The 25,082-nt window shown below is 42.0% G+C and overlaps 1 protein-coding gene across 4 annotated transcripts in view; it reads left to right on the plus strand.

Annotated features, from left to right (window-relative positions):
* LOC115211776 overlaps window positions 1-25,082 on the plus strand; it is a 130,422-nt gene that overhangs the window by 83,845 nt on the left and 21,495 nt on the right. For all 4 annotated transcript variants that reach the window (XR_004999063.1, XM_029780452.2, XM_029780451.2 and 1 more), the window contains exon 6: window positions 19,568-19,732. Coding sequence is in view for 3 of the 4 variants with exons in the window: in XM_029780452.2 (XP_029636312.1) it covers window positions 19,568-19,732 (165 nt within the window). In the remaining variant the exon portion in view is untranslated. The remainder of the gene's footprint in view (window positions 1-19,567; window positions 19,733-25,082) is intronic.

Raw genomic sequence — 25,082 nt, forward strand, 5'->3', positions numbered from 1 at the left:
AACCAGACCCCGAGCAACTTAACCGGGCCGTCTATCCAGCGTCCCACGACGGAGGTACTGGTGGACGGCATGGGCTTGCTTCTCCAGGTGCCGAGCCGCAAGCCCACTGACTTTTCCCGGATGATTTTTGCTCCTGTCACCGCTTCGTATTTTCTTAGTGTCTCGCCTATCATCTTGATGTGTTTGTCGCTCGACACTATGACGGTGACATCGTCCGCGTATGCAGACACGCTCGTCCCGCATCCTAATTCTCGCGGGATGCCCCTCAGAGTCGCCAGCTTCCGCAGTAGTGGCTCAAGAGTCAATACGTATAGAAGCGCCGAGAGGGGGCATCCCTGACGGACCGAACGTGCAATGTCGAAAGGTCTCGATAGATGTCCATTTACGCGAATTACCGAACCGATGCCTCTGTACAAGGCAGCTATCCAGCCGCGGAAGACCGGACCGAAACCAGCCGCTCTCAGGACTGCCTCCAAGTATCGATGGTCTACCCTATCAAAGGCTTTCGATTGATCCAAGTTGATGAGGGCCCCATCCATGCCAGGTTCGTTAACTACCCTGTCTATGATGTAGCGCATCAGATGGAGGTTGTCATGGATGCTCCGGCCCGGCACGGCGCACGTTTGTGCGTTGTCGACCAGTTTCTCGATGACAAGCGCCAACCTCTTGGCTAACACCTTTGTCAAAATTTTCAGGTCTGCATTGAGCAGAGTGATTGGTCTAAAGTTATCTATAATGTTTCCCTTGTTTGGATCTTTCTTCAGCAGAGTTACAGCTCCTCGACTCACAAAACCGGGTATGCTCCCGTTTTGCTGTCAGTTGCAGTATACCGCTGCCAAGACGTCTCCAAACAAGTCTGGCATACAATTGTAAAACTCGTAGGGTAGACCATCCAAACCCGGTGATTTGTCCCTCGAGCATTCTGCCATCGCTTCCTGCACTTCCGCCGCCGTGATGGCACCTTCGCAGCACCCTGCCTTTCTTGTCGAGAGTCGTGGCAGGCTATGTAGGTAGGCACTGAAGTCCACCCTACGTTCTTGCCCTCCACTCGTCCCGAACAGTGGGCAAAATGCTGCTGAAAGGCCTCACACATTTTACTTGGCTCGAGCAATTCGCGCCCCTGTTCATCTACCAGTGACCAAATGGTGGCTTTGTTGCCCTGTTGCGCCTCTGCCACCCGGGCCTCTCTCGCGGCTCCAACACCTTCGTTCCTTAGAGCACGCATCCTAGCTCTGACAGCACATCCTTCGTGTTTGGCGTTGAAGTGCTGGTCGAGGGCCAACCTCGCCGCCAAAACGTCGGATGCGATGCCGCTTCTAATTGCCTCTTCTAGCTTCTTAACTAGCTCACCTTCTACTCTATTTCTATCTATGGCTAGAGCTTTGCTGTACCTAATCGCTTCTGCTTTTACTGCTCTCTTGAGGGCAAACCACCATTTGTTGTTGATGATGGCTCCCGTCAAAGCCCTCTTTACTAGTGTGCTAATCCGGTCTCTGAAAACTTGTCTGGACGGGAATGATGCGTTCAGTTTCCAGTACCCAGGACCCTGTCTATGTGCCTTATCTAAGTCTAGCGTACACGTCACCAATTTGTGATCCGTGTAGCTGACTGTGTGGAATTGTGGACATCCTAAGTTATCCTTGTCTACTGTCCTACACAGTATCCTATCTAGATACGATCTCGACGACCCACTGCGGTTGCTCCATGTCCACGTTGGTGCATTTGGGTGGTCGAGTCGGTACCTGTCAGACAGTTGGAATCGTCTGAGCAGGTCTCTGAGGCATTTGCATCCCTTCTGTTTTTGTCTCTCCCCACGTAGTCTAGATGTGTGTCCAAGGTAGCATTCCAATCCCCCACTAAAAGTAAAGGACGAGACGTTCCCAGGAATACTTCTAGACGTCGAAAGAAATCCGGCCGACCTGTTAAAGGCGGTGCGTAGACTGATACGAGTCGAAAAGCGCACCCATTGCTGCCGTCGACATCCAGAACGATCAGTCTACCCTCCGGGTCTACGAATATCGTCTTTACTTCGAGATCCAGGCTCTTGTGAAAAAGTACCGCGGTGCCACTACCGCCCATCCTCGGCAGACAGGGAGCGAAATAAATGTTAAACTGTCCGCCAAACATGGACTTTAGGGCCCGTGGCTCGTGGAGTCTGGTCTCACTTATGGCTATGATTCCCAAATCATGTGACTTGATGTCATTTAGGAGGTATCCTTGTTTCCAAGGAGACCCCAAGCCACGCGCATTCACACAACCAATCTTGGCCATGATTCTATTGGGGTGTGTGCTTTAAAACACAAAAAGGAAAGTACAGAGAGTTACTTGTGTCGAAAGTTTTGGCTGTGTCTTCGAGGAGGTTTTTATAAAGTTTTTGGGAGAGATATTTTTGGAAAACCCCTACAGCATTTGGGAAGAGGGCTTTGAGTTTGTGGTGTTGTGTTTGTGTGATGTGTAGTATTTTGATGTGTTTGGGTGGTGTAGTGCGTGGATGATTGCTATTTTTAAAGTCATCTTCACAAATGTTTGTGTAGCCTGTGATGTACTCCATTAGTTTGGAGTCTTTGGTGTCTATCGCTGATAGCATTGTGTGTGTTTTTGTGGTGTTGGTGCTTGTTTGGTTGTGTATAGAGTTTTCAGGGTTCAGGTATCTCCCTGCTTTGGTTGCGATTTCTTGTTTGGTTTTTCTTGATCTTTTTCTTTTACCCCCTGTGGCTATTTGCCATTCTGTCGAACTTTCATCGTTAGATGAAAAGTCTGACGAATCAGCAGGGGGTAAGGGTAAAGCGTCTGGGTCTGTTTGTGCGGTTGTAGATATTGTTGTGGTGCGCGGGGAGGGTGTTGCTGGGGGGTTTGTTGTGGTTATTGTCTCTCCTACATCCTTGGTGCTTGTCTTCTTCGTTGTTATTCTTGGTGTTGGAATTGGTTTATTTGTTGTTGGTGGTGATGATTCTGTTCTTGACGCTGGTGTTGGTGTTGTTTGGTTGGGTTGGCTTGTTCTTTGTTGTTTTTCATGCATTTCTGCATACAGCTTCTTGACTAGCCGTCCATATTGTGGTGTGGGCAATAATGCTGGCTTTTGTGGTTTTTCCTGTGGCTGTTGTTGTTGTAATTTAGCGGCAGATTTGCACTCCTTTTTGAGGTGTGCCTCACTGCCACATGTATAGCATCGTGGCCTTCTGCCCTCGACTACTACGTATAACTTGCGGCCATCCTCAAGATGTACGTGGGTGGGAATTTTATTGATGTTGTCTTGACTTATGTGGAAGAGGAACTCCATTCTCTTTCCCAGCCAGTCCTTGTTTTTCGAAAAACCGATATCTAGGATGTTTAAGTCCTCCATTCGGATGTTAAGGCGGATGTTATCCACAGTGTTGTTGTTACTTGGGGGACATTATTGACAATGACCTTCGTCATCTTCTGGCCAAGGTAACTCGGTGTCATCGTTAGTTCATCAGAATGAAGGGTTATCGTTGAGAATTTCTTCGCCAACTCTTCATTCTGAAAAACCACCTGTACGTGGGCGAACTTGTTCGCCCAAGTCACATAATCCTTGTATCCCCAGATAGTAGGCACTTTTCTATTTTGTCTGTGCTTGCCTTTTCTGGACTTTTAGTTTTTTTATTTGTTATTTTATATACAATGGTCTTCTTTTTTTCCTCATTCAGTATGTGTTGTATGTGTAAGAGTATTTTGCCGTTTTCATTGGTGATAAGGTTTCTGCAATCTTTTATTTGTTGTGTAGTAAACGAAACTTTTGTTACTTTTTCTTTTATCGCCTCGGCGAAGTTTGTTGTTGTTTTGTTATTGTTGTTACTGCCGGTGGTGTTGGTGTTGATGGCAGGGGTGTGGGTTGTAGGTTTGTGGTTGCTGATAATGCAACTAGCAAGGGGTGGAAAATTGTCTGCGTAATTTAGTCCTGCATTAGCGCAAATTTCGGCATTTCGTTTGGTTGTCGTTGTTATTTTTTCACTTGTTGGTGATGGAGTGAGCAGTGGTTGAAGGGAATTGTTGTTGTCGTTGTTGTTGTTGTTGTTGTTATTGTCGTTCTTGGTGACGGCGGTGGTGTTAGTGGTATTAGTAGCATTGACGGCACGGTCTTTGGTGGCGGTGATGGTGATGGTATTGTTATTGGTGGCGATGTCTTTAGCAGGGATAGCAGTTTTAGTAGCAGATGCTGCCATGGTATGGTTGTCGGTGTTGGTGGTGGACTCACTGGTGGTGTTGACGGTGCTTGGCCTTGCGACCTTTGTTTTATATTTGTTGCTGTTGTCGATGCTGATGGTGGTGGTGGTGGTGGTGGTGGTGGTGAAAGCGGTGGTGGTAACAGTAGTAGTCTCTTTGTTGTTCTTGTTAGTGGTGGTAGTGGTGACAGAGTTGTTACTACAAGTGGTTGCAGCGTTCATTGCAAATTCATTGATGATTTTACTTTGCGCGCATAAATTCTTTTTTTCTCCTCCTAGCGTTTCAGTCTAGGAGAAACTGGTCGATAAAGGAACGCGACCCTCGTTCTACATACAATTTCTTGACATTTTGAAAATGTCGAGAAAGAAATTACAAAAATTAAATAGGGTTGAAACTGCCCCTAGGGGCGAATTCCTCCCTTGGAAAGCACTCAAACGAAAGTTGGGTGCCTTACACAACTTATTTACAAAAATGTACACAAAAATTGGGCTATAAATAGTCAAAATAAACGATTACCTTCGGAGTCGAAGTGACAGCACGTCCATAGACAGAGAGATAGATAGATAGATAGATAGATAGATAGATAGATAGATAGATAGATAGATAGATAGATAGACAGATAGACAGATAGATAGATAGATAGATAGATAGATAGATAGATAGATAGATAGATAACTTTCTTTTATTAGCCACACAGGGCTGAATACAGAGGGGACAAATACAAATGCAGAGCTTTTCTTTTCGAGGGTGGAAAAAAGAAAATAAATGTAAAATTGCGATCAAAAGGGATCGAGAGGAGGAAAAAAAGAAAATAAAAGGAAATCGTGTATCACAGAAGTAATGATAAAAACATTGATATAACAAGATTGGGTTCATCCGTGGGAAGAAAAGCCTACAGAAAAGACCACGGGAACCTCATTCAGGGAGGAAATAACCACATGAGATCAAAATGCTCTCTTTCTTTCTTTTTTACGATCTACAGGATCATGCTCAAAATGGTTTCGTCACTAGCACGCACCATCTTTGCAACATTCACCCATCTTTTTTTGAATCTTTCGCGAGACAAAACTTCCCTCTCCATTCTCACCTTTCTTTTCAAGTGGTACTTGAAAAAGTTGATGAGCGATTGGCCAGAGAGGTAAGTGTTTGTCTCTAATCCTTTCGCTCGGGTCCACCACACACATTCTTTCACCATGGCCACCAGTACGATGAAAACTGCCTTGCCTTCCCGGTTGAGGGAAGGGAGCGGAGCAATTCTCAAGATAGACTCGGCCGACAGGCGGATTCGTCCCACACGTGACAACAGCCGTTCGGCATAAACCCACAGGTCTGAAATGGTTGGACATTGCACGAGTGCGTGCAGAACGGTTTCGTCGCTCTGACCGCATCTCGGGCAAGTCGGTCCAGTGTGTCTGGAACCGTGTCTGTAGAGCTTATCCCGAACAGGTAATGCTTCTCGATAGCACTGCCAGGCCAGGGATCTTTGGTGATTGTTCATAGGTCCCGGCCCGAACGTTGTCCTGAACAGGCGGGTCAGGTGTTCCTCGTCGACGCCCAGACTCTGCCCGAGTTCGTCGTCGCACCTCCCCTCCACTAATCCTCTATAGAATGCCTTTGTTGAGTTGGAGTCGCACAAGTTCGATCCCGGACGGCAGAGTTGCTTGAGAGCAACGCGACACTCGCGGTGCCATTCGCCTAGCCTCGGTCTCTACTTGATCCATGACTGTAGTTCGTCCAAGGAGACGAGCTGCGGGAAAGCGCGCCGCACAAAAGGCGACCACACCTGTTCACCGTTGTCTATGATGCGCCGGAGATGTCGCAGTCTCAGCACATGTCTGCGCATCATCAACCACGGCATGCCCAGCCCTCCATTTAGCGGGTGTTGACAGCAAATGGATCGCCTAACCATCGGAACGTTTCCCTTCCACAAGAAGCGGAAGAGTATACGTTCCAGTTTGGTGATGGTAGGGTCGGGACAAGGCACGACGGTCAAACGATACTCGATGACGGATGCGATGTACGCGTTCGCCACCTCCGCCCGACCTTTTAGGGATAGCTTTCTCTTAGCCCATTTCTGGGTGAGAGTAGCCACCCTAGTCGTTATCTCGCCCCAGTTCTTCTCCATTTGGAGGTCCGGACCGAACCAGACCCCGAGCAATTTAACCGGTCCGTCCGTCCAGCGTCCCACGATGGAGACGCTGTTGGACGGCATGGGCCTGCTTCTCCAGGTGCCGAGCCGCAAGCCCACTGACTTTTCCCGGTAAATTTTGTTCCCGTTACCGCTTCGTATTCTTTTAGTGTCTCGCCGACCAGCTCGATGTGCTCGTAGCTCGACACTATGACGGTGACGTCATCCGCGTATGCAGACACGCTCCTCCCGCATCCCAGCTCTCGTGGGATGCCCCTCAGCGTCGCCAGTTTCCGCAGTAGTGGCTCAAGAGTCAGTACATACAGCAGCGATGAGAGGGGGCATCCCTGACGAACCGAACGCATGATGTTAAAAGGTCTGGATAGATGACCATTTACGCGAACTACTGAGCGGATGCCGCTGTATAAGGCAGCGATCCAACCGCGGAAAACTGGACCGAAACCAGCCGCTTTAAGGACAGCCTCCAAGTAGTGATGGTCTACCCTATCGTAGGCTTTTGATTGATCCAAATTGATCAGCGCCCCACCCATGCCAGGATTCTTAACTACCCTGTCTATGATGTAGCGCATCAGATGGAGGTTGTCATGAATACTTCTACCCGGCACGGCGCATGTTTGCGCCTTGTGGATTAGTTTCTTGATGACAAGCGCCAACCTCTCGGCTAACACCTTGGCCAAAATTTTCAAATCTGCGTTGAGCAGAGTGATGGGCCTGAAATTATCTATGACGTCCCCCTTGGTGGGTCTTTCTTAATCAGTGCCACTGCTCCTCGCTTTACAAAAGCAGGAATACTTCCGTTTTGCTGCCAGTTGCAGTAGACAGCTGCCAAGACGCCTCCAAACAAGTCTGGAATATGAAAATAAAGTTCGTAGGGCAGACCATCATCCAAGCCTGGTGACTTGTCTCTCGCGCAGCCTACCATCGCATCCTGTACGTCCGCAGCTGTGATAGGTCTTTCACAAGACTCCACCTCTCTTGCTGAGAGTCGTGGCAAGGCATGCAGGTAGGCACTGAAGTCCACTCTGCGTTCTGACCCACCACTTGTCCCAAACAGTTGGGTGAAGTGTTGTTGAAAAGCCCCACACATCCTTTTAGGCTCGAGCAATTCGCGCCCCTGTTCATCTATAAGAGACTTGATGGTGGCTCTGTTGCCTCGTTGCGTCTCCACCACTCGGGCCTCATGGGCGGCTCCAACTCCTTCGTTCCTCAGAGCACGCATCCTAGCTCTGACAACGCATCCCTCGTGTTTGGCGTTGAGGTGTTGGTCGAGGGCCAATCTCGCCGCCAGCACGTTGGACGCGATGCCAGTTCTAAGTGCCTCTTCTAAAACCTTAACTAATTCTCCCTCTATTCTATTTCGGTCTAATGCTAGGGCTCTACTGTATCTGACTGATTCTGCTTTAATTGCTTTTTTTTAGGGCATACCACCATCTGTTGTTGATGATGGTACCCGTCAAAGCTCTCTTAACTAATGTGCTGATCCGGTCCCTGTAAACCTGTCGTGATTTAAAAGACGCGTTCAGTTTCCAGTAACCAGGACCCTGCCTATGTGTCTTATCTAAGTCAAGTGTACAAGTCACAAACTTGTGATCTGTGTAACTGACTATATGAAATTGTGGACAACCTACACTATTTTTATCTATTGTCCTACAGAATACTCTATCTAAGTATGATCTGGACGACCCGATGCGGTTACTCCATGTCCACATTGGCACATTCGGGTGGTCCAGTCGGTACCTGTCAGAAAGTTGGAAACGTCTGAGCAGGTCTTTGAGGCATTTGCATCCCCTTCTATTGCTATCTCTGCCCACGTAGTCTAGATGCGGGTCCAGGGTGGCATTCCAATCCCCCACTAAAAGTAAAGGACGAGACGTTCCCATGAAAGACTCTAGACGTCGAAAGAAATCTGGTCGGCCTGTTAAGGACGGAGCATAAACTGCTATCAGTCGAAAAGCACACTCATTGCTGCCATCGACATCCAAAACGACCAGCCTACCCTCCGGGTCTAGGAAAATTGCTCTTACTTTGAGATCCAGACTCTTCCGGACAAGCACCGCGGTAACACCTCCGCCCGTTCTCGGTAGACACGGAGAAAAGTAAATGTTGAAACGTGTACCGAAACTGTGCTGGAGTGCCCGCAAGCTGTGGAGTCTGGTCTCACTGATGGCTATGATATTCAGATTTAGTGACTTGATGTCATTTAACAGGTAGCTTTGTTTCCAAGGCGACCCCAAGCCACGTACATTTATACTGCCTATTCTGAGCATGTTCCGATAAAATTGTGTTTTACACACGAAAAGAAAGTGCAAAAAAGGAAAGAAATAGAAATGGTTACTTGTTGTTCGAAAGTCCTTTGTTTTTCACCTCACGGTCTTCTTCTATGAGGCTTTTGTATAGTTCTTTTGATGAATACTTTTGAAATCTCCCTACTGCATCAGGGTAAAGAGATTTCAGGGTGCTGTATGTGTTCTGTGTTACGTGTATTATTTTAATGTGTTGTGGTGGTGTTGTGCGTGGGTGGTTATGTTGGTGTTTGACCTAATGTGTTCCATTAGGTCGTGGTTGTTTGTGTTTATGGCTGTCAACATTGTTGGGGGGTTTGATGATGGTGTGTTTGTGTTGATGTGTTTGTTTTCTGTGGATGTTTTTGTTTCGGGAGTGGTGTATCTTCCTGCTTTGTTTGTTATCTTTTCTTTTCTTTTTTTCCCCTTTTTCTTCTCCCCCCTGTGGCAATTTGCCAATCTTCTGTGTCTTCTTCGTCTAATGACAAATCAGAAGAATCAGAGCTTGGAAGAGGGAAAATATTGGGGTCTATTGTAGACTGTGTTGATTTTGTTGTTGGTGTTGGTTGTTGAGCGTTTGGTTGTGGTGTATGCGGTTTTGGAGGTGGGGTGTGGGTATTTTGTGTTTGAGTGATTGTAGGTATTGTTGTGCTGTTTGGGGTCTCAATTTTGTGGGGATTTGGAGTAGTCATTGTTTCTTCATTTTCGCTGAGTGTCTTTTTGGCAGATGTCCTTGGTTTGGGAGTTGGTTTATTCTTGGTTGTTGTTGTTGTTGGTGATGTTGCTTCTGTTCCTGGTGCAGTTGGTGTGGTTGTTTGGTTGGTGAGGTTTGTTTTTTGTTGGTTTCTGTGATTAGTCCTGTTCGTGCAAAACGTGGTGTGGGTAGTAAACCTGGTTTATTTGTTTTTTCCGGCTGTTGTTGTTGTTGCTGTTGTTTTCTTGCGGCAGATTTGCAGTCTTTTTTTAGGTGTTGCTCACTACCGCATATGTAGCAACGTGGTCTTCTGCCATCGACGACCACATACAACTTGTGGTCTTCTGATACATATATCTGGGTGGGTATTTTTTTTATGTCTTCTTGATTTACGTGTAGTAGAAATTCTACTTTTTTTCCCCACCCAGTTTTTGTGTTCCGTGACCGTGGTTTCTAAAATATTGAAATTTTTCATTTTTACACATAAGGCCTTTACTAGCCATAGATTATTAGCTATTTTTGGGACATTGTTTAAAGTGATCTTAGTCACTTTCTGTCCCCGATAGCTTGGTGTTAATGTAAGTTCATCTGAATGAAGAGTTAGCGTTGAGAAACGTCTTGCTAACTCTTTAGCGTGGAAAACCACTTGTATGTGTGCGAACTTGTTCCACCAGGTCACATAGTCTTTGTAGTTCCAGATGGGTTTCAAGCATTTTTCTATTTTGCTTGTGTTAGCCTTCTCTGGGCTTTTTGTTTTCTTATTAATTATTTTATAAATAATTGTTCTTTTTTTTCATCTTCTAATATTTCTTCTGGTATGTTTATTTTTACTATACCATCTAATTCTGTTATTGTAATGTTCGTGTCTTGTATTTGTTGAGCAGTAAAATATACTGTTGTTTTTTTTCTTTAATCGCCTCAGCGAAATTTGTTGTTGTTTTGTTATTGTTGTTGCTGGTGGTGATGTTGTTGTTGGCTGCAGTTTGTAAAATTGGTGTGTTTGGTTCGATTGTGCAAGTAGGAAGGGGTGGAAAATTATTTTCATAATTTATCCGTGTATTCGAGCAGCTTTTGTCAATTTGTTTGGTGGTTACAGTCTTTTGTTTATTCACTTCAGTTCTTGTTGTTGGAGTAAAACAGGTCTGAACGGAATTGTTGTGGTTGTTATTGTTGTTTTTGTTGTTGGTGGTGGTGTCAGTGGAAGAAGAGACAGCCGAGGCAGCAGATGTCGAAATGGTGGCGCAAATTTTATTTTTGTTGTCATTGTTATTGTTGTTGTTGTTGGTAGTTGAGGTAGTGGATGAGGTGGCGGCGGTTGTGGTGGTGGTGGTGGTGGTGAAGGCGGTGGTGGTAACAGTAGTAGTCTCTATGTTGTTCTTGCTAGTGGCGGTGTTGGTGACAGGGCCACAAGTAGTTGTAGCGTTCATTGCAAAGTCATTGATGATTTTACTTTGCGCGCAAAAATTCTTTTTTTCTCCTAGCGTTTCCAGTCTAGGAGAAAGCTGGTCGATAAAGGAACGCGACCATCGTTCTACAATATAATTTCTTGACATTTTGAAAATGTCGAGAAAGAAATTACAAAAATTAAATAGGGTTGAAACTGCCCCTAGGGGCGAATTCCTCCCTTGGAAAAGCACTCAAACGAAATTTGGGTGCCTTACACAACTTATTTACAAAAATGTACACAAAAATTGGGCTATAAGTAGTCAAAATAAACGATTACCTTCGGAGTCGAAGTGACAGCACGTCCATAGACAGAGATAGATAGATAGATAGATAGATAGATAGATAGATAGATAGATAGATAGATAGATAGATAGATAGATAGATAGATAGATAGATAGATAACTTTTTATTGTAGCCACACAGGGCTAAACACAGAATAAAATGGACGAAATACAATGTAGAATTTTTTCTTTTCGAGGTGGGATGGGTGGGGCACAAAAAAAGAAAAAAAAACACGTTTGATCAATAGGGATCTGTGGTTGTGTGGTGTATAAAGAAGCAATATATATATATATATAAGGTTCACAGTTTAGGTGTAGCCTTGGAAAGAAAAACCTACAAAAAAGACCAAGGTCACCTCAGACAATTCGAAAAAGAACACATGAGTAAGTCGCCTTACTTCTCGTTGTCTCTTTTGGTTACAGATTTATGCTTAAAATAGTGTCGTCTTTCATACTGACCATTTTTGCCACTTTTACCCACTTTTTATTAAAACATTCGTTCGACAAAGCCTTCCTCTCTATTCTCATCCTCCTTTTCAAGTGGTACTTGAAAAAGTTGACGAGAGACTGACCAGAGAGGAAGGTGTTTGTTTGCAGTCCTTTCAAACGCGTCCACCACACACATTCTTTCGCCATAGCCATCAGCGTAACGAAAACCGTTTTCCCTTCCCGTTTAAAGGAAGGTGGTGGAACGATATCCACGATAGACTCGGCCGATAGGCGAGCCCGACCTACACGTGACAACAGCTGTTCGACGAAGGACCACAGCTCTGAAATATCTGGACACTGCACGAGTGCGTGCAGAACGGTTTCGTCGCTCTGACTGCATCTCGGGCAGGTCGGTCCGGTGATGGTTTTCGAACCGTGTCTGTAGCTCTTCTCTCGAACAGGTAGTGCTTCTCGATAGCACTGCCAAGCCAGGGATTTCTGGAAGTTATCCATAGGCCCCGGCCCGAACGTCGTCCTGAACAGGCGGGTTAGGAATTATTCGTCGACGCCCAGGTTTGCCCCGAGTGTGTCGTCGGACCTCCCCTCCACTAGTCCTCTATAGAACGCTTTAGTCGTTTGTAAGTTGCACAAGTTTGACACCGGTCGGCAGAGCTGCTGTAGAGCTTGGCGACACTCTCGGTGCCAATCGCCCAGTTTCGGTCTCTTTTTGATCCACGTTTGCAGTTCGGTCAGTGAGACGAGCTGCGTGAAGTCGCGCCTCACAAACGGCGCCCAAACCTGTTCACCGTCGTCGATGAATTTCCAGAGATGTCGCAGTCTCAGCGCATGCCTGCGCATCATCAACCACGGCATGCCCAGTCCTCCATTCAACGGATGTTGACTGCAAATGGACTTCCTCACCATCGGAACGCCACCCTTCCACAAGAAGCGGAAGAGTATGCGTTCCAGTTTGGTGATGGTGGCGTCGGGACAAGGTACGACGATCAGGCGGTAATCGATGACGGATGCGATGTACGCGTTCGCCACCTCCGCCCGGCCTTTTAGAGACAGCTTTCTCTCGGCCCATGTTTGGCTGAGAGCGACCACTCTACTCGTGATCTCGTCCCAGTTCTTATCCATTTGGAGGTCCGGACTGAACCAGACCCCGAGCAATTTAACCGGTCCGTCCGTCCAGCGTCCCACTACTGAGTCGCAGTCGGACGGCATGGGCTTGCTTCTCCAGGTGCCGAGTAGCAAACCCACTGACTTTTCCGGGTTAATCTTTGCTCCCGTCACCGTTTCGTATTTTCTTAGTGTCTCGCCTATCATCTTGATGTGTTTGTCGCTCGACACTATGACGGTGACATCGTCCGCATATGCCGACACGCTCGTCCCGCAACCCAGTTCCCGTGGGATGCCCCTCAGTGTCGCCAGGTTCCGCAGTAGCGGCTCGAGAGTCAATACATACAGAAGCGCCGACAGGGGACACCCCTGACGGACCGAACGCGTGATGTCAAACGGTTTCGACAGGTGACCGTTCACCCGAATCACCGATCGGATGCCGCTATACAAGGCAGCGATCCAACCGCGGAAGACGGGACCGAAGCCAGCCGCCCTAAGGACGGCCGCCAAGTACCGATGGTCGACCCTATCGAAGGCTTTAGACTGATCCAAATTGATCAGCGCCCCACCCATGCCAGGATCCTGAACTACCCTGTCCACAATATAGCGCATCAGATGGAGGTTGTCATGTATGGTTCTGCCCGGCACGGCGCACGTTTGCGCCCTGTCGACCAGTTTACCAATGACAGGCGCCAACCTCTCGGCTATTACTTTGGCCAAAATTTTCAAATCTGCGTTGAGCAGAGTGATGGGCCTGAAATTATCTATAAAATTCCCCTTGTTTGGGTATTTCTTCAGCAACGTCACTGCACCTCGGCTCACGAAACCGGGGATTCTCCCGTTTTGTTGCCAGTTGCAGTAGACTGATGCCAAGAGGTCGCCAAACAAGTCTGGCATTCGACAATACAGCTCGTAGGGTAAACCATCCAATCCAGGCGACTTATCCCTCGCGCAGCCCGCCATCGCATCCCACACGTCAGCGGCTGTGATGGGACTTTCACAACACTCCGCTTCTCTTGCCGAGAGCCGCGGCAGGTCGGTCAGGTAGGCACTGAAATCCATCCCGCCTTCCGACCCACCACTCGCACCAAACAGTCGAGCAAAGTGCTGTTGAAAGGCCTCACACATCCTTTCGGGTTCGAGTAAACTGCATCCCTGTTGATCTATTAGAGACCGAATGGTGGCTCTGTTGCCACGCTGCGCCTCCGCTACCCGGGCCTCTCGCGCAGCTTCAATCCCTTCGTTCCTTAAGGCACGCATTTTAGCTCTGACGACGCAACCTTCGTGCTTGGCGTTGAGGTGTTGGTCGAGGGCCATCCTCGCAGCCAGCACCTTGGTTGCGCTGCCAGTGGTAAGTGCCTCTTCTAGTTTCTTAACTAAGTCTCCCTCTACTCTATTTCGTTCTATCGCTAATTCCTTGCTAAACCTAATTGATTCCGATTTTATTGCCATTTTCAGGGCGTACCACCAGCGGTTGTTAACGACCGCTCCCGTCAGCGCCCTCTTAATTAACTCGCTAATCCAGTCCCTGTAAACCTGTCGCGCTAACAGCGACGTGTTCAGTTTCCAGTAACCGGGACCCTGCCTATGTGTTTTATCTAAGTCGAGCGTACACGTAACAAATTTGTGATCTGTGTAGCTGACTATTTTAAATTGTGGACATCCTACACTATCCCTATCCGCTGTCCTGCATAGAATTCTATCTAGATAAGATCTCGACGATCCGACGCGGTTTGTCCAAGTCCACGTTGGCACGTTCGGATGGTCGAGTCGGAACCTGTCAGACAAATGGAAACGTCTGAGCAGGTCTTTGAGGCTATTACACCCCCTTCTATTCCTATCCCTTCCCACATAATCTAGATGCGTGTCCAAGGTAGCGTTCCAATCCCCTACTAACAGTAAAGGTCTAGACGTACCCAGGAAAACCTCTAGACGTCTGAAGAAATCCGCCCGACCCGTTAAGGACGGTGCATAAACTGCCATCAGACGGAATGCACACCCATTTCTGCCATCCACGTCCAAGACAACCCGCCTACTCTCCGGGTCTAGGAATATTGCTCTTACTTTTACCTTTAGACTCTTTCGAAAAAGCACCGCAGTACCTCCACCACCCATGTTAGGCAGACAGGGAGAAAAATAAATGTCAAATTGCTTGCCAAACATGGACTCGAGGGCCCGCGGCTTACTGAGTCTGGTTTCACTGATAGCTACTATATCTACGTCCAGTGATTTGATGTCGTTTAGAAGGTAACCTTGCTTCCAAGCCGATGCCAAGCCACGCACATTCACACAACCTAATTTAAGCATACTTGACATTTACGAAAATTGTGTTTTACACACTACATTAGAAGAGACAAGAAGCAAGAAGGGAGGTCACTTACTCATTTTAAAAGTTTCATTTTTTTCCTCTTCTTTTGTATTGTTTTTGATGAGGTGTTTGTATAGTTTTTTCGACAGGTATCGTTGATACCCGCCTACCGCATTCGGAAATATTGTTTTCAGTATGTGGTGTTGTGCTTGTGTTATGTGTAAAATTCTGATGTGTTTCGGTGGTGTGGTGTGCGGATAATTGTTTGTCTTAAAGTCATCTTCACAGATGACCATGTTGGATGTGATGTAGTCCATTAATTCTTTATTGCCTGTGTCTATTGCAGTTAGTTGTGTGTGTGGTTTTACGGGTTCATTACTTTTTTGATTGTCTAGGGGGATGTTGTCCTGTGTTAGATATCTCCCTGCTTTACTTCCTTGTTTGGTGGATTTTTTGGATCTTTTTCTTTTACCCCCTGTGGCTATTTGCCATTCCGTCGAACTTTCGTCGTCCGACGTATCAGTATGGGGTAGAGGCAAATCATTTGCATTACTATGTATGCTTGTATAGATTGTTGATGTTTTGTGCGGTGTTTGTGTTGTTGTGGTGTTAGGGGTAGCATTTGTCTTCTCGTCACTGTTTTCTGTCTTTTTAATTGTCATCCTAGGTGTGGGTGTTGGTCTATTTTTTGTTGATTCAACATGTTTAATTGGTTGTGAAGTCAACGGTGATTGTGTTGGTACTGTTTCTTTTCTTGGTGATGTTGTTGGGACTTGTTTGCTGGTTAGTTGTTTTTCTTGGCATTGTTCCATAATTGAGTGTGTTGGTGTTGGTGTTGGCAACAAAGGGATTTTATTTGTTTTCTGATTTGTTCTTTCTTGTTTTTCCTGTACCAGATCGCACTTGGCAATTAAATGTTCGGGGCTGCCACATTTGTAGCATCTAGGCTTTTTGCCTTCTGCCACAACATATAAGCATTGCCCATTTTCCAAGTGGATCTTATCCGGTAGGCTCTCGATAGAGGCTCCCTCAATCTGTATGGTCACCACTATTGTCTTCCCACCCCAAATGTCGCCAGGGTACACGGCGGTTTCTAAAATATTGATATTTTTTAAATGGTAACAGATTACCCCTGTTATCCATTTGTTAGGAAGCTCCGGAGGTACATTTTTAATAGTGATTCGACTCACTCTCTGGTTTTTATAGTATGGGACCATGATGATTTCCTCATTTCCCAGAGACTCAGTAGAGTGAGCTTTTGCCACTTCCTGGTTAGGGAAGCGGACCACTACTGTGTTAAACTGGGGACTCCAGTTTATATATTCTTTTTCTTTCATTATGTTTTTTAAGCATTTTTCCACATCAGTTTTTGTAATCTGTTCATTTAGTTTTTTGTTTTTTCTAATAATTTTATATATAATTGTCTTATTTTTTATTTCTTGCTTTATGTGTTGAGGTGTATGCAGCACTAAATCTTGTCCACGTGTTGTAAAGAGAGCTCTTGTTTCTATGAGCTCTTCATTTGTAAATGTTACGATCTCCTTCTTCTGGCGAAGAGTGTCAGCGAAATTTACTGTTGTTGATTTTTTTGTATTAACATCTTCACTATTAGATAGTTCATTTTTATTGTTGTTCTTGTTGTTGCTGTTGTTTTTGTCAATAGTTTTCGTGTGAGTTTTATTTTTATCATTTATGTTGGTCGTGGTAGTGGTGGTGGTGGTGGTGGTGGTGGTGGTGGTAGCAGTATTAGTCTCGTTGTTGCTGTTGTTAGTGGTCGTGGTGGTGGTGGCGGTGGTGACAGGGCTGTTACCGCACGTGGTTGCAGCCTTCATTTCACCGATATTCATGTTTGCACTTGGCGTGCGTACGTTCTTTTTTTCTCCTAGTGCTTCCAAACTAGGAAAATGTTGGTCAATAAAAGAACGCGACCAGCGTTCTACAATAAAATTTCTCGACATTTTCTAATGTCGAGAAGAAAATTACAGAAATGAAATGGGGTTGAAACTGCTCCTAGGGGCGAATTCCTCCCTTGGAAAAGCACTCAAACGAAGGTTGGGTACCTTACACACCTTATTTGCAAAAATGTACACAAAATATGGGCTATAAATAGTCAAAATAAACGATTACCTTCGGAGCCGATGTGACAACACGTCTGTCGATAGATAGATAGATAGATAGATAGATAGATAGATAGATAGATAGATAGATAGATAGATAGATAGATAGATAGATAGATATAGATGTAGATATAGATATATGGGGAAAATAAATTCAAAAGAGAACAGTTCAAACTTTTTGAGAGGTCTACAAAGAGAGAAAGAATGATTTCTAATAAAGATTCCTCATATTCATAAAAAACAGCCAACCAAGTAATAAGAATATGAAAATAGTAGTGGAAAAATATCGTTATAGATATAAAAATACCATAAAACAATTATAGAAAAATGGAGGAGAAAAAGATGTTGAATCAAAATTAGATTTTATACAAAATACATACGCACGTTTCAAAGGAATATACAAATATATAAGAAAAATTTATAACCATAGTAATTATGATTAAATTTATGCATTGTCATTTTCATCAATGTGAAGAATTTTTGTAAGGACATCAAAAAAGGTTTAATAAAATAAAGTAAATTAAATAAGATACAAAAGGGAGAATACAAGTAGGGTAATAGGGAAAAAATAGGATTTTAGTAAGCAAGTTTTAAAAAGGGAAAAATAACAGTAATAATAATAGTAAGAGAGACGAAAGTGAATAAAAGACAGACATATCAATGTGTATGCACGTCTATATGTGCGGTAAACTATAACATAAAAATAAGGATGAAAAGCTAAAGGGTATGTTTTTAAAAGATGGTAACAGGTCGAGACAAAGTATAATAAACAGGGCCACGTTTGTATAGTAGAATATAACGTAACAGGTGGACTAGTAGAAAAAACCAGAGTTATACATATACATATTAATATTAAAAAACGAAAAACTATATGTATATATATTTTACACGAGGTTAAAAAGTGATAAGCGAGAGTGTTTGAAAAAGTTACAATATTAAAGTAAAAATGTACATACGAACTTAAAGAAAAAACATCGATCAGACAAGACTGGCCGGTGTAAACAATGATTTTTCCAATCTGTTACAGCTGTTTGATGAATAGATGTGATTATAGTGCAATTCCCTGCAAACAAAAGCTACACCTTCACAACGCTTAACCACGCACGTACATTAAGTATGTCATATTAATAATGTTTACATTATTTAAGCTGCTTCAAACACAAATTCTAATATTAATATATGTATATTTACTTATCCATATATTTTGTTTTATTCTTTCTTTTTTGTACCCAGTTTTCTACTTCCTCTTCTTCTCGATGTTCATCTCTGTCTCAATGTATTTAAACTTGTAACAGCTTTCTGACTAACATAACGCAACATTCCTGATGATTTGGGTAAACATACCACTTAAATTTATCTAAATTAATTAAATTTAATTTAATTACGTATCACAGTTATGTAATTATACATTTCCCTGTGTTTATCTTGAAACAGCAATTGAGCACAATAATATTATGAACTCTATGTGCAATTTATGCTTTTCTGCTTCGAGATAGAGAGACAGACAGACAGACAGATAGATAGCTACAAGCGTGCACATGGATGCACACATACACACACACATTCACACATACATATATATCCTTGTTTTGGGGGCCAAGATACGGGTCTCTTCACATGCCCAGTCTATGAATATAGCTGTAATTCGTGTTACTTAGCATAATTTTGTTGTTTCATTGCGATAAGGACTTGCACAAAAATATTTCTTTGCATTTATCAATGTTTTTTACCAGGCTTGTATTCCTTATTTAGAATTCAACTTACCTACAGACAAGCGTGAATGTAGGTCAGTTGATAGGTATTTGGATTGGTAAGAAGGTATATATATTTGGGAAAATTATTATAGTCTTCATTAAGGTGGCAAGTTGGCAGAATCGTTAGCACGCTGGACGAAATACTTAGCGGTATTTCGTCCGTCGCTACGTTCTGAGTTCAAATTTTGACGAGGTCGACTTTGCCTTTCATCTTTATGGTTCGATAAATTAAGTACCAGTTGAACACTGGGGTCGATGTAATCGACTCATCCCCAAGCTGCCCCTGTGGCAAAAATTTGAAATAATTATTACTCTCTTCGTTCATATGTATGTATGTGTTTGTGTATGTATATATATACTACTAATATAGGATGAAGTTTTTTTCTCTACAGAAAAAAATTCCATCAAGTAATGTGGTAGCATATTAAAATACCTTTACGGTTAAAATTATAAACAACTTATAAGTAAGGGCTAAAGAAAATTATTTCAAAGCCAATATACACTGATAATAGACTATTAAACCGTCAACTTCCACATATAATCTACTCGCTACAGCAAAAAAAAATCGAAGTCGGGCAAACTGGCCGTTAGAATTTTAAAAATCCGTTATCTCTATATTGAATCAATTTATAAGTATATATATATATATAATATATATATATATATTGCCCTCAAATGCTTTCAGTACTTTTTTTCATTTATTTGAATACAGCTCTATGTCATTCATCCACATATATGTCTACGCGATACGCGCATATGTATTTGTGTACCGATACATATAAATTTCCTTTCAATTTCAGCACTGACAACTGATAATGTCCACAGCAAACCTGCACTTCCATGGAAAGACACGTGTCCGGAAACAATTGAGAAGAAAACAACTCAAATTCAGACAACTGATAAAATCAAAACAACATCAGAAATAAATAAAGACGATATTGCCAAAAGCGATGTTAGTAAGAAAGGTGAGATGATTCAACATGTATAATTAATACAGTATAACGATAACAGAATGTTAATGCGATTAATTTTTCAGATTATTGTCTCTAGTGATGGTAAATGGCTAAGCACATGCATGGTTGTGTGGTTAAGAAGCTCGCTTTGAAAATTTCATGCCTTGTGAATGAATTTTGTAGACGGAAACTGTGTGGAAATCCGTTTTTCACACACACAAACATACATCTGTGTGTATTTATGTATGTGTCTTTGTTCTTGAGTTTATGTTTGTACACCCCTCACTGTTTGGCAACCAGTGTTGGTTTCTTTACGTTCCTATAAGGTATTAGTTCAGCAAAAGAGACCAACAGAATAAGTAACAAACTTTAAAAATAAGTACTGGGGTCGATTTGTTCTAAATCAGTGCCCCAGCATGCCGCATTTCAATGACTCAAGCAAGTAAAAGATAAACACACACACACGTATACATATACAGATATATATATATATATATATATATTATATATATATATATATATATATATATATATTATATATATAGATAGATAGATAGATAGATAGATAGATAGTAGATAGATAGATAGATAGATAGATAGATAGATAGATAGATAGATACATTATATTATATATGTATATATGTGTGTGTGTATATATGTGTGTGTGTATATATGTATATGGTGATTGTCTACTCCTTATGCAGAGTTTGACCACCTCCTGTACCTACACCTTAGTACCATCATGGCATCTGATGTGGCTTTTTAAACCAGACAATGTTCTGAAAAGACACCCACATAGATTGCACTTCCAATTAGGACCACCAAGAGCTGCAAATAAGTTCTGCTCTTTGTGGATCTTAAAATGTCTCTTGAGGCCTCCGTTGGATTTGCAAACCTTCTGGCATACACGGCATTCAAAGGTGTGCACAGACATATATGCAGAATAGTTGGTGGAGGTTTGTTTTCCATGCGTTCACAGATGAGATTTGAGGCCAGCAAAAGACAGGTATGGTCTGTCACAGACCGTGCACACAAAAAGGTCATTGTCATTCACCTTCTTGATCGTTACATTCTTCTTTAGATCTCTTTTGGGTGTTACTTGTATCATGAGCATTGAGTACATGAGCATTGGAAGGAACTTAAAGAAGAGAAGAGCTCATCGGTTCTGTACCAGCACACCAAGCAGGAACACGGGAGCTCACTCAACAACATAGAAGTTAAAATCTTGTCCACACATAGAACAGACGCAACGCTTAGACAAAATGCAGAATCTACACACATAATAGAAGATAAACCTAGCCTCAATAGGAAACTAGAATGGAACACTAGCACACACACACCCCACACACCTCACACACCACAACCTATGACAGACTAAGATCCCCATAAACTGATAATAATATGAATATAATACAATGCACAGATAAATAAATGGAATTAAATAAATATATATATTAACAAATTAAATTAAATTACATTTAATTAATACAAAAAAATAGAAAGAAAAGAAAAAGTAAGTAGATATAAACAAATGAATAAAATAAATATAAGTAAATTAAACGAACGTGTATAAACAGGGGATACTGATAATGCAGGCACATTCTCACATACACACACACTAAACATAGACACATACAGGGATATACGCATGCGCAAATAAAGACACATACAATAGGAATACAAAATGGCAGGTCATCAGTAAGGAGAGACACACAAAAAAGAAACAAGAAAGCAAAATATCACTAATGACGTCACAGAAGTGTAACAAAAGAACTCTGTCCGAAATATAATTAATATAAAAGCAAGTGAACACCAAATATATAGTGTGTGTGTTTTTATTGGATAAAGTAGCAACATGACCATCCCCAAATACAACAATATATATATGGTTAGTGGAAACTCTATATGGAACAAACAGGAGGAATCTTCAGAACTTCTGTCAAGCAAACGTTTCGGCTTACCAGTTCTTGAGTTCTTGACACTTATAGTGTGAACAATACGTGACAGTAGAAAGAAAATTAAAGTTACTCTCTTGAATGTTCAAATTATCATTATCATTATTATTATTATTATTATTATTATTATTAAAATTATTATTATTATTATTAGTATTATTATTATTGTCATTATTAACGAGCTAGCAGAATCGTTAGCACTCTGGGCGAAATGCTTAGTAGTATTTCGTCTGTCGCTACGTTCCGAGTTCAAATTCCGCCGAGATCGACTTTGCCTTTCAGCTTATCGCGGTCAATAAAATAAGTATCAGTTGTGCACTGGGGTCGACGTAATCGATTTAACCCCTTCCCCACAATTGCTGCAAAATTTGGAACCATTACTACTACTGGTGCTACTACTACTACTACTACTACTACTACTACTACTACTACTACTACTATGACTACCATGGTGGTGAGCTGGCAGAATTGTTAGTATGCCGGGCGAAATGCTTAGCGGTATTTCGTTTCCCGCTACCTTCTGAGTTCAAATTCCGCGGAGGTCGACTTTGCATTTCATCCTTTCGGGATCGAGGAAATAAGTACCAGTTAAGTGCTGGGGTCGATGTAATTGACTAGCCCCTTCCCCCAAAATTTTCAAGACCTTGTGCCTCGAGTAGAAATAATTATTACTATAACTATTACATAAGGCAGTGAGCTGGCAGAATCGGTTGCATGTTGGACGAAATGCTTAGCGGTACGTTGCCCGTCGCTGCGTTCTGAATTAAAATTCCGTCGAGGTTGACTTTGCCTTTCATTGTTTCGGGATCGATAAATTAGGTACCAGTTGCATAGTGGAATCGATCTAATTGACTGGATCCCACCTCCCAAAATTTCAGGCCTTGTGCCTATAGTAGAAAGGATTATTATTATGTCACTTTCCTCTATCCTCCCCTACCTCATTCCCCCTACACATCTGAGCAATGATTTTTCCTACTACGGTTTTTCCAAATGTCCTGAAGAAGGAGTCTTCACCCCGAAATATAGAAATACAAGGTAAATCTGAAACATCGTTTTGTTTTCTTTTCCTTTTGTAGTATAATTTGCACCTTCTCGCATTGTTCCGGCCTTACACAACAGCTTTATATATATATATATATATATAATATATATATATATAATATATATATATATATATATATTATATATATATATATATACGTATGTATATATATAATCAAAATAAGCAACAAGTATATCCGAGGTAGAGTAGTACAGTTGTTTCATGCTACTTCATTTTATTAAACACTGTAAGTATTACGTCAGTTTTAAAATGTCGAGCAATCTTCAGCCACTTATAGAATTTTCCAATCAAACGGACAATGCACATTCTTATCTCTGTTTGATTTGCCAACATTATAAAGAGGGTAAATATACAGACAGAGAGGTTGATTTCATTCTTAAGAACATGATAGCAGTATATTCACTCTCTGACTGTAGATTTTAACTTTGAGTTCACTTTGTTATTTAGATCTGTCAGTGGGGATGGGGGATTTTATTTTTGGTTGGATGGAGACAAAGCATTTTTTCTATTTATAGATATAGGAAGGGGAAGTACAAATGTCAAAACCATAAACCTATTCCCATTTTGAGGAATTCAGTTTAGATGCATTTAATGTATTATAGCAAAAAGCTAGTAAGTTGAAGTTAGAGGGGTAGTGGAACATAGACTACTAGTGCTCTAGAGGTTTTAATGTGTCTTACCATTTAACATCCAGATTCTATATTAAGAAATTTAAGTAAATATTCTTTAGATAATTTTCTAAAGGATTTCAATAAATATTAGTATCTTATATATGGATAGAAAATATAGAAATCATTTCATATTTATATAAATATATATATATATATATATATATATATATATATATATATATATATATATCCATTTCTATTAATATATAATCATAATTAACTAGTAAATGGTGATTTTTTAATGAATTGAATTAAAAGAAAATGTTATACATAATATTTACTAACTGTGGAAAAAAAACTTTATTAATTTAGCACATATATCAGGAGTCAATAAGATATATTAAAATATATTAAAAAGTAATGGAAGGGAGGTAATCAAGACGAACCAAGTAATTTCTCTAGATATATAGAATTTTTTGCAATTATTTCATATTTATATATCTCCATTTCTATTAATATAGAATCATAATTAGCTAGTAAATGGGGATTTGTTTTATTAATGAGTCATTTGATTTATATGGATAATACCATACAAAATTCTGGTGCCTTTGACTTAAGTACCATATTCATCTGAATCTAAATTTTGCTGAACTTATATATATATACCAAATTCAGGGAATGGAACAAGTAAAATGTAAGCTGCACATGTTTCTTAACTAGCTGTCATCCATTTACGTGAGTTGGACTCACTGTTGCGTCGTAGCTGACATTCTGTGTGACATGTAAACTTCATTAAGGTATTTGTAGGCTGATGATTAGCTAAGCTGAGAAGAGTTCATTGTGTAACAATTGCAGAATAAGCAACAGCTGGTTAAGAAACATATATAGCTTACATTTTTACCTGTTCCACTCCCTAAATTATAAATTTTATTCGCATTTTTAGCAGCTAACAGTCAGCTGTATAGAAAGTATCAGCTTATCGAATTTCTTTGCAACTTCGATATGGGAAAAAGTAGTATAACACTGGATGCCAATAAATTATCACCACTAATCCCATCTAGGAGTGATGGACATCGATGTTTCGCCATTTTTGTGGCATATCGACGTCACGTACCAGAACAGTATCAAAGATAACTCATATCGTCAGCCTACAACTTATATGCATATAGCATGCAAACTATGTGTGGGTATGCCCGTACAATGCATATGTTAAGATACTTACACATACTTCCACGCTATATGCATTTATCATGTTCATTAAGTACATGTGGTTGATAATGTTCGTTATACCAGCGCTGCTTCTATTTCATATTTGAATTTATTCTTACGTATGCACACACAGCATCTCCCACCTCACGCATCATACACACTTTTCCTCGCCTTTCGATCACACCTCCGTACACCCCTAAATCTTACTACTGCTACTAACCTGGTCTCTTCACTCCCTCACGTCATCACTCACACAAACACACAGACACTCACACTGACCATTTTTATTGTCCTCTCTTGCCTTCAAAAACCACTTTCTCCATCTCTCTCCACTTCCGGTCAGTTATTTTTAAGCTATATAACGACACACGTGCTTTTCTCGGACTATGCTTTCCTTCTCACTGGACTGTTTCCTCTTTCCTCTTTCTGACGAAAAGCCATGCTCGAAATGTCAAACACCTCTTTTTCCATCGTAAACTTTCTCTGAGCGCCAACCTGATACATTCACTGTGTACGTCCTTTGA

This window comes from Octopus sinensis, linkage group LG5 (genome assembly GCF_006345805.1).
Source record: "Octopus sinensis linkage group LG5, ASM634580v1, whole genome shotgun sequence".
Classification (NCBI taxonomy): domain Eukaryota; kingdom Metazoa; phylum Mollusca; class Cephalopoda; order Octopoda; family Octopodidae; genus Octopus; species Octopus sinensis.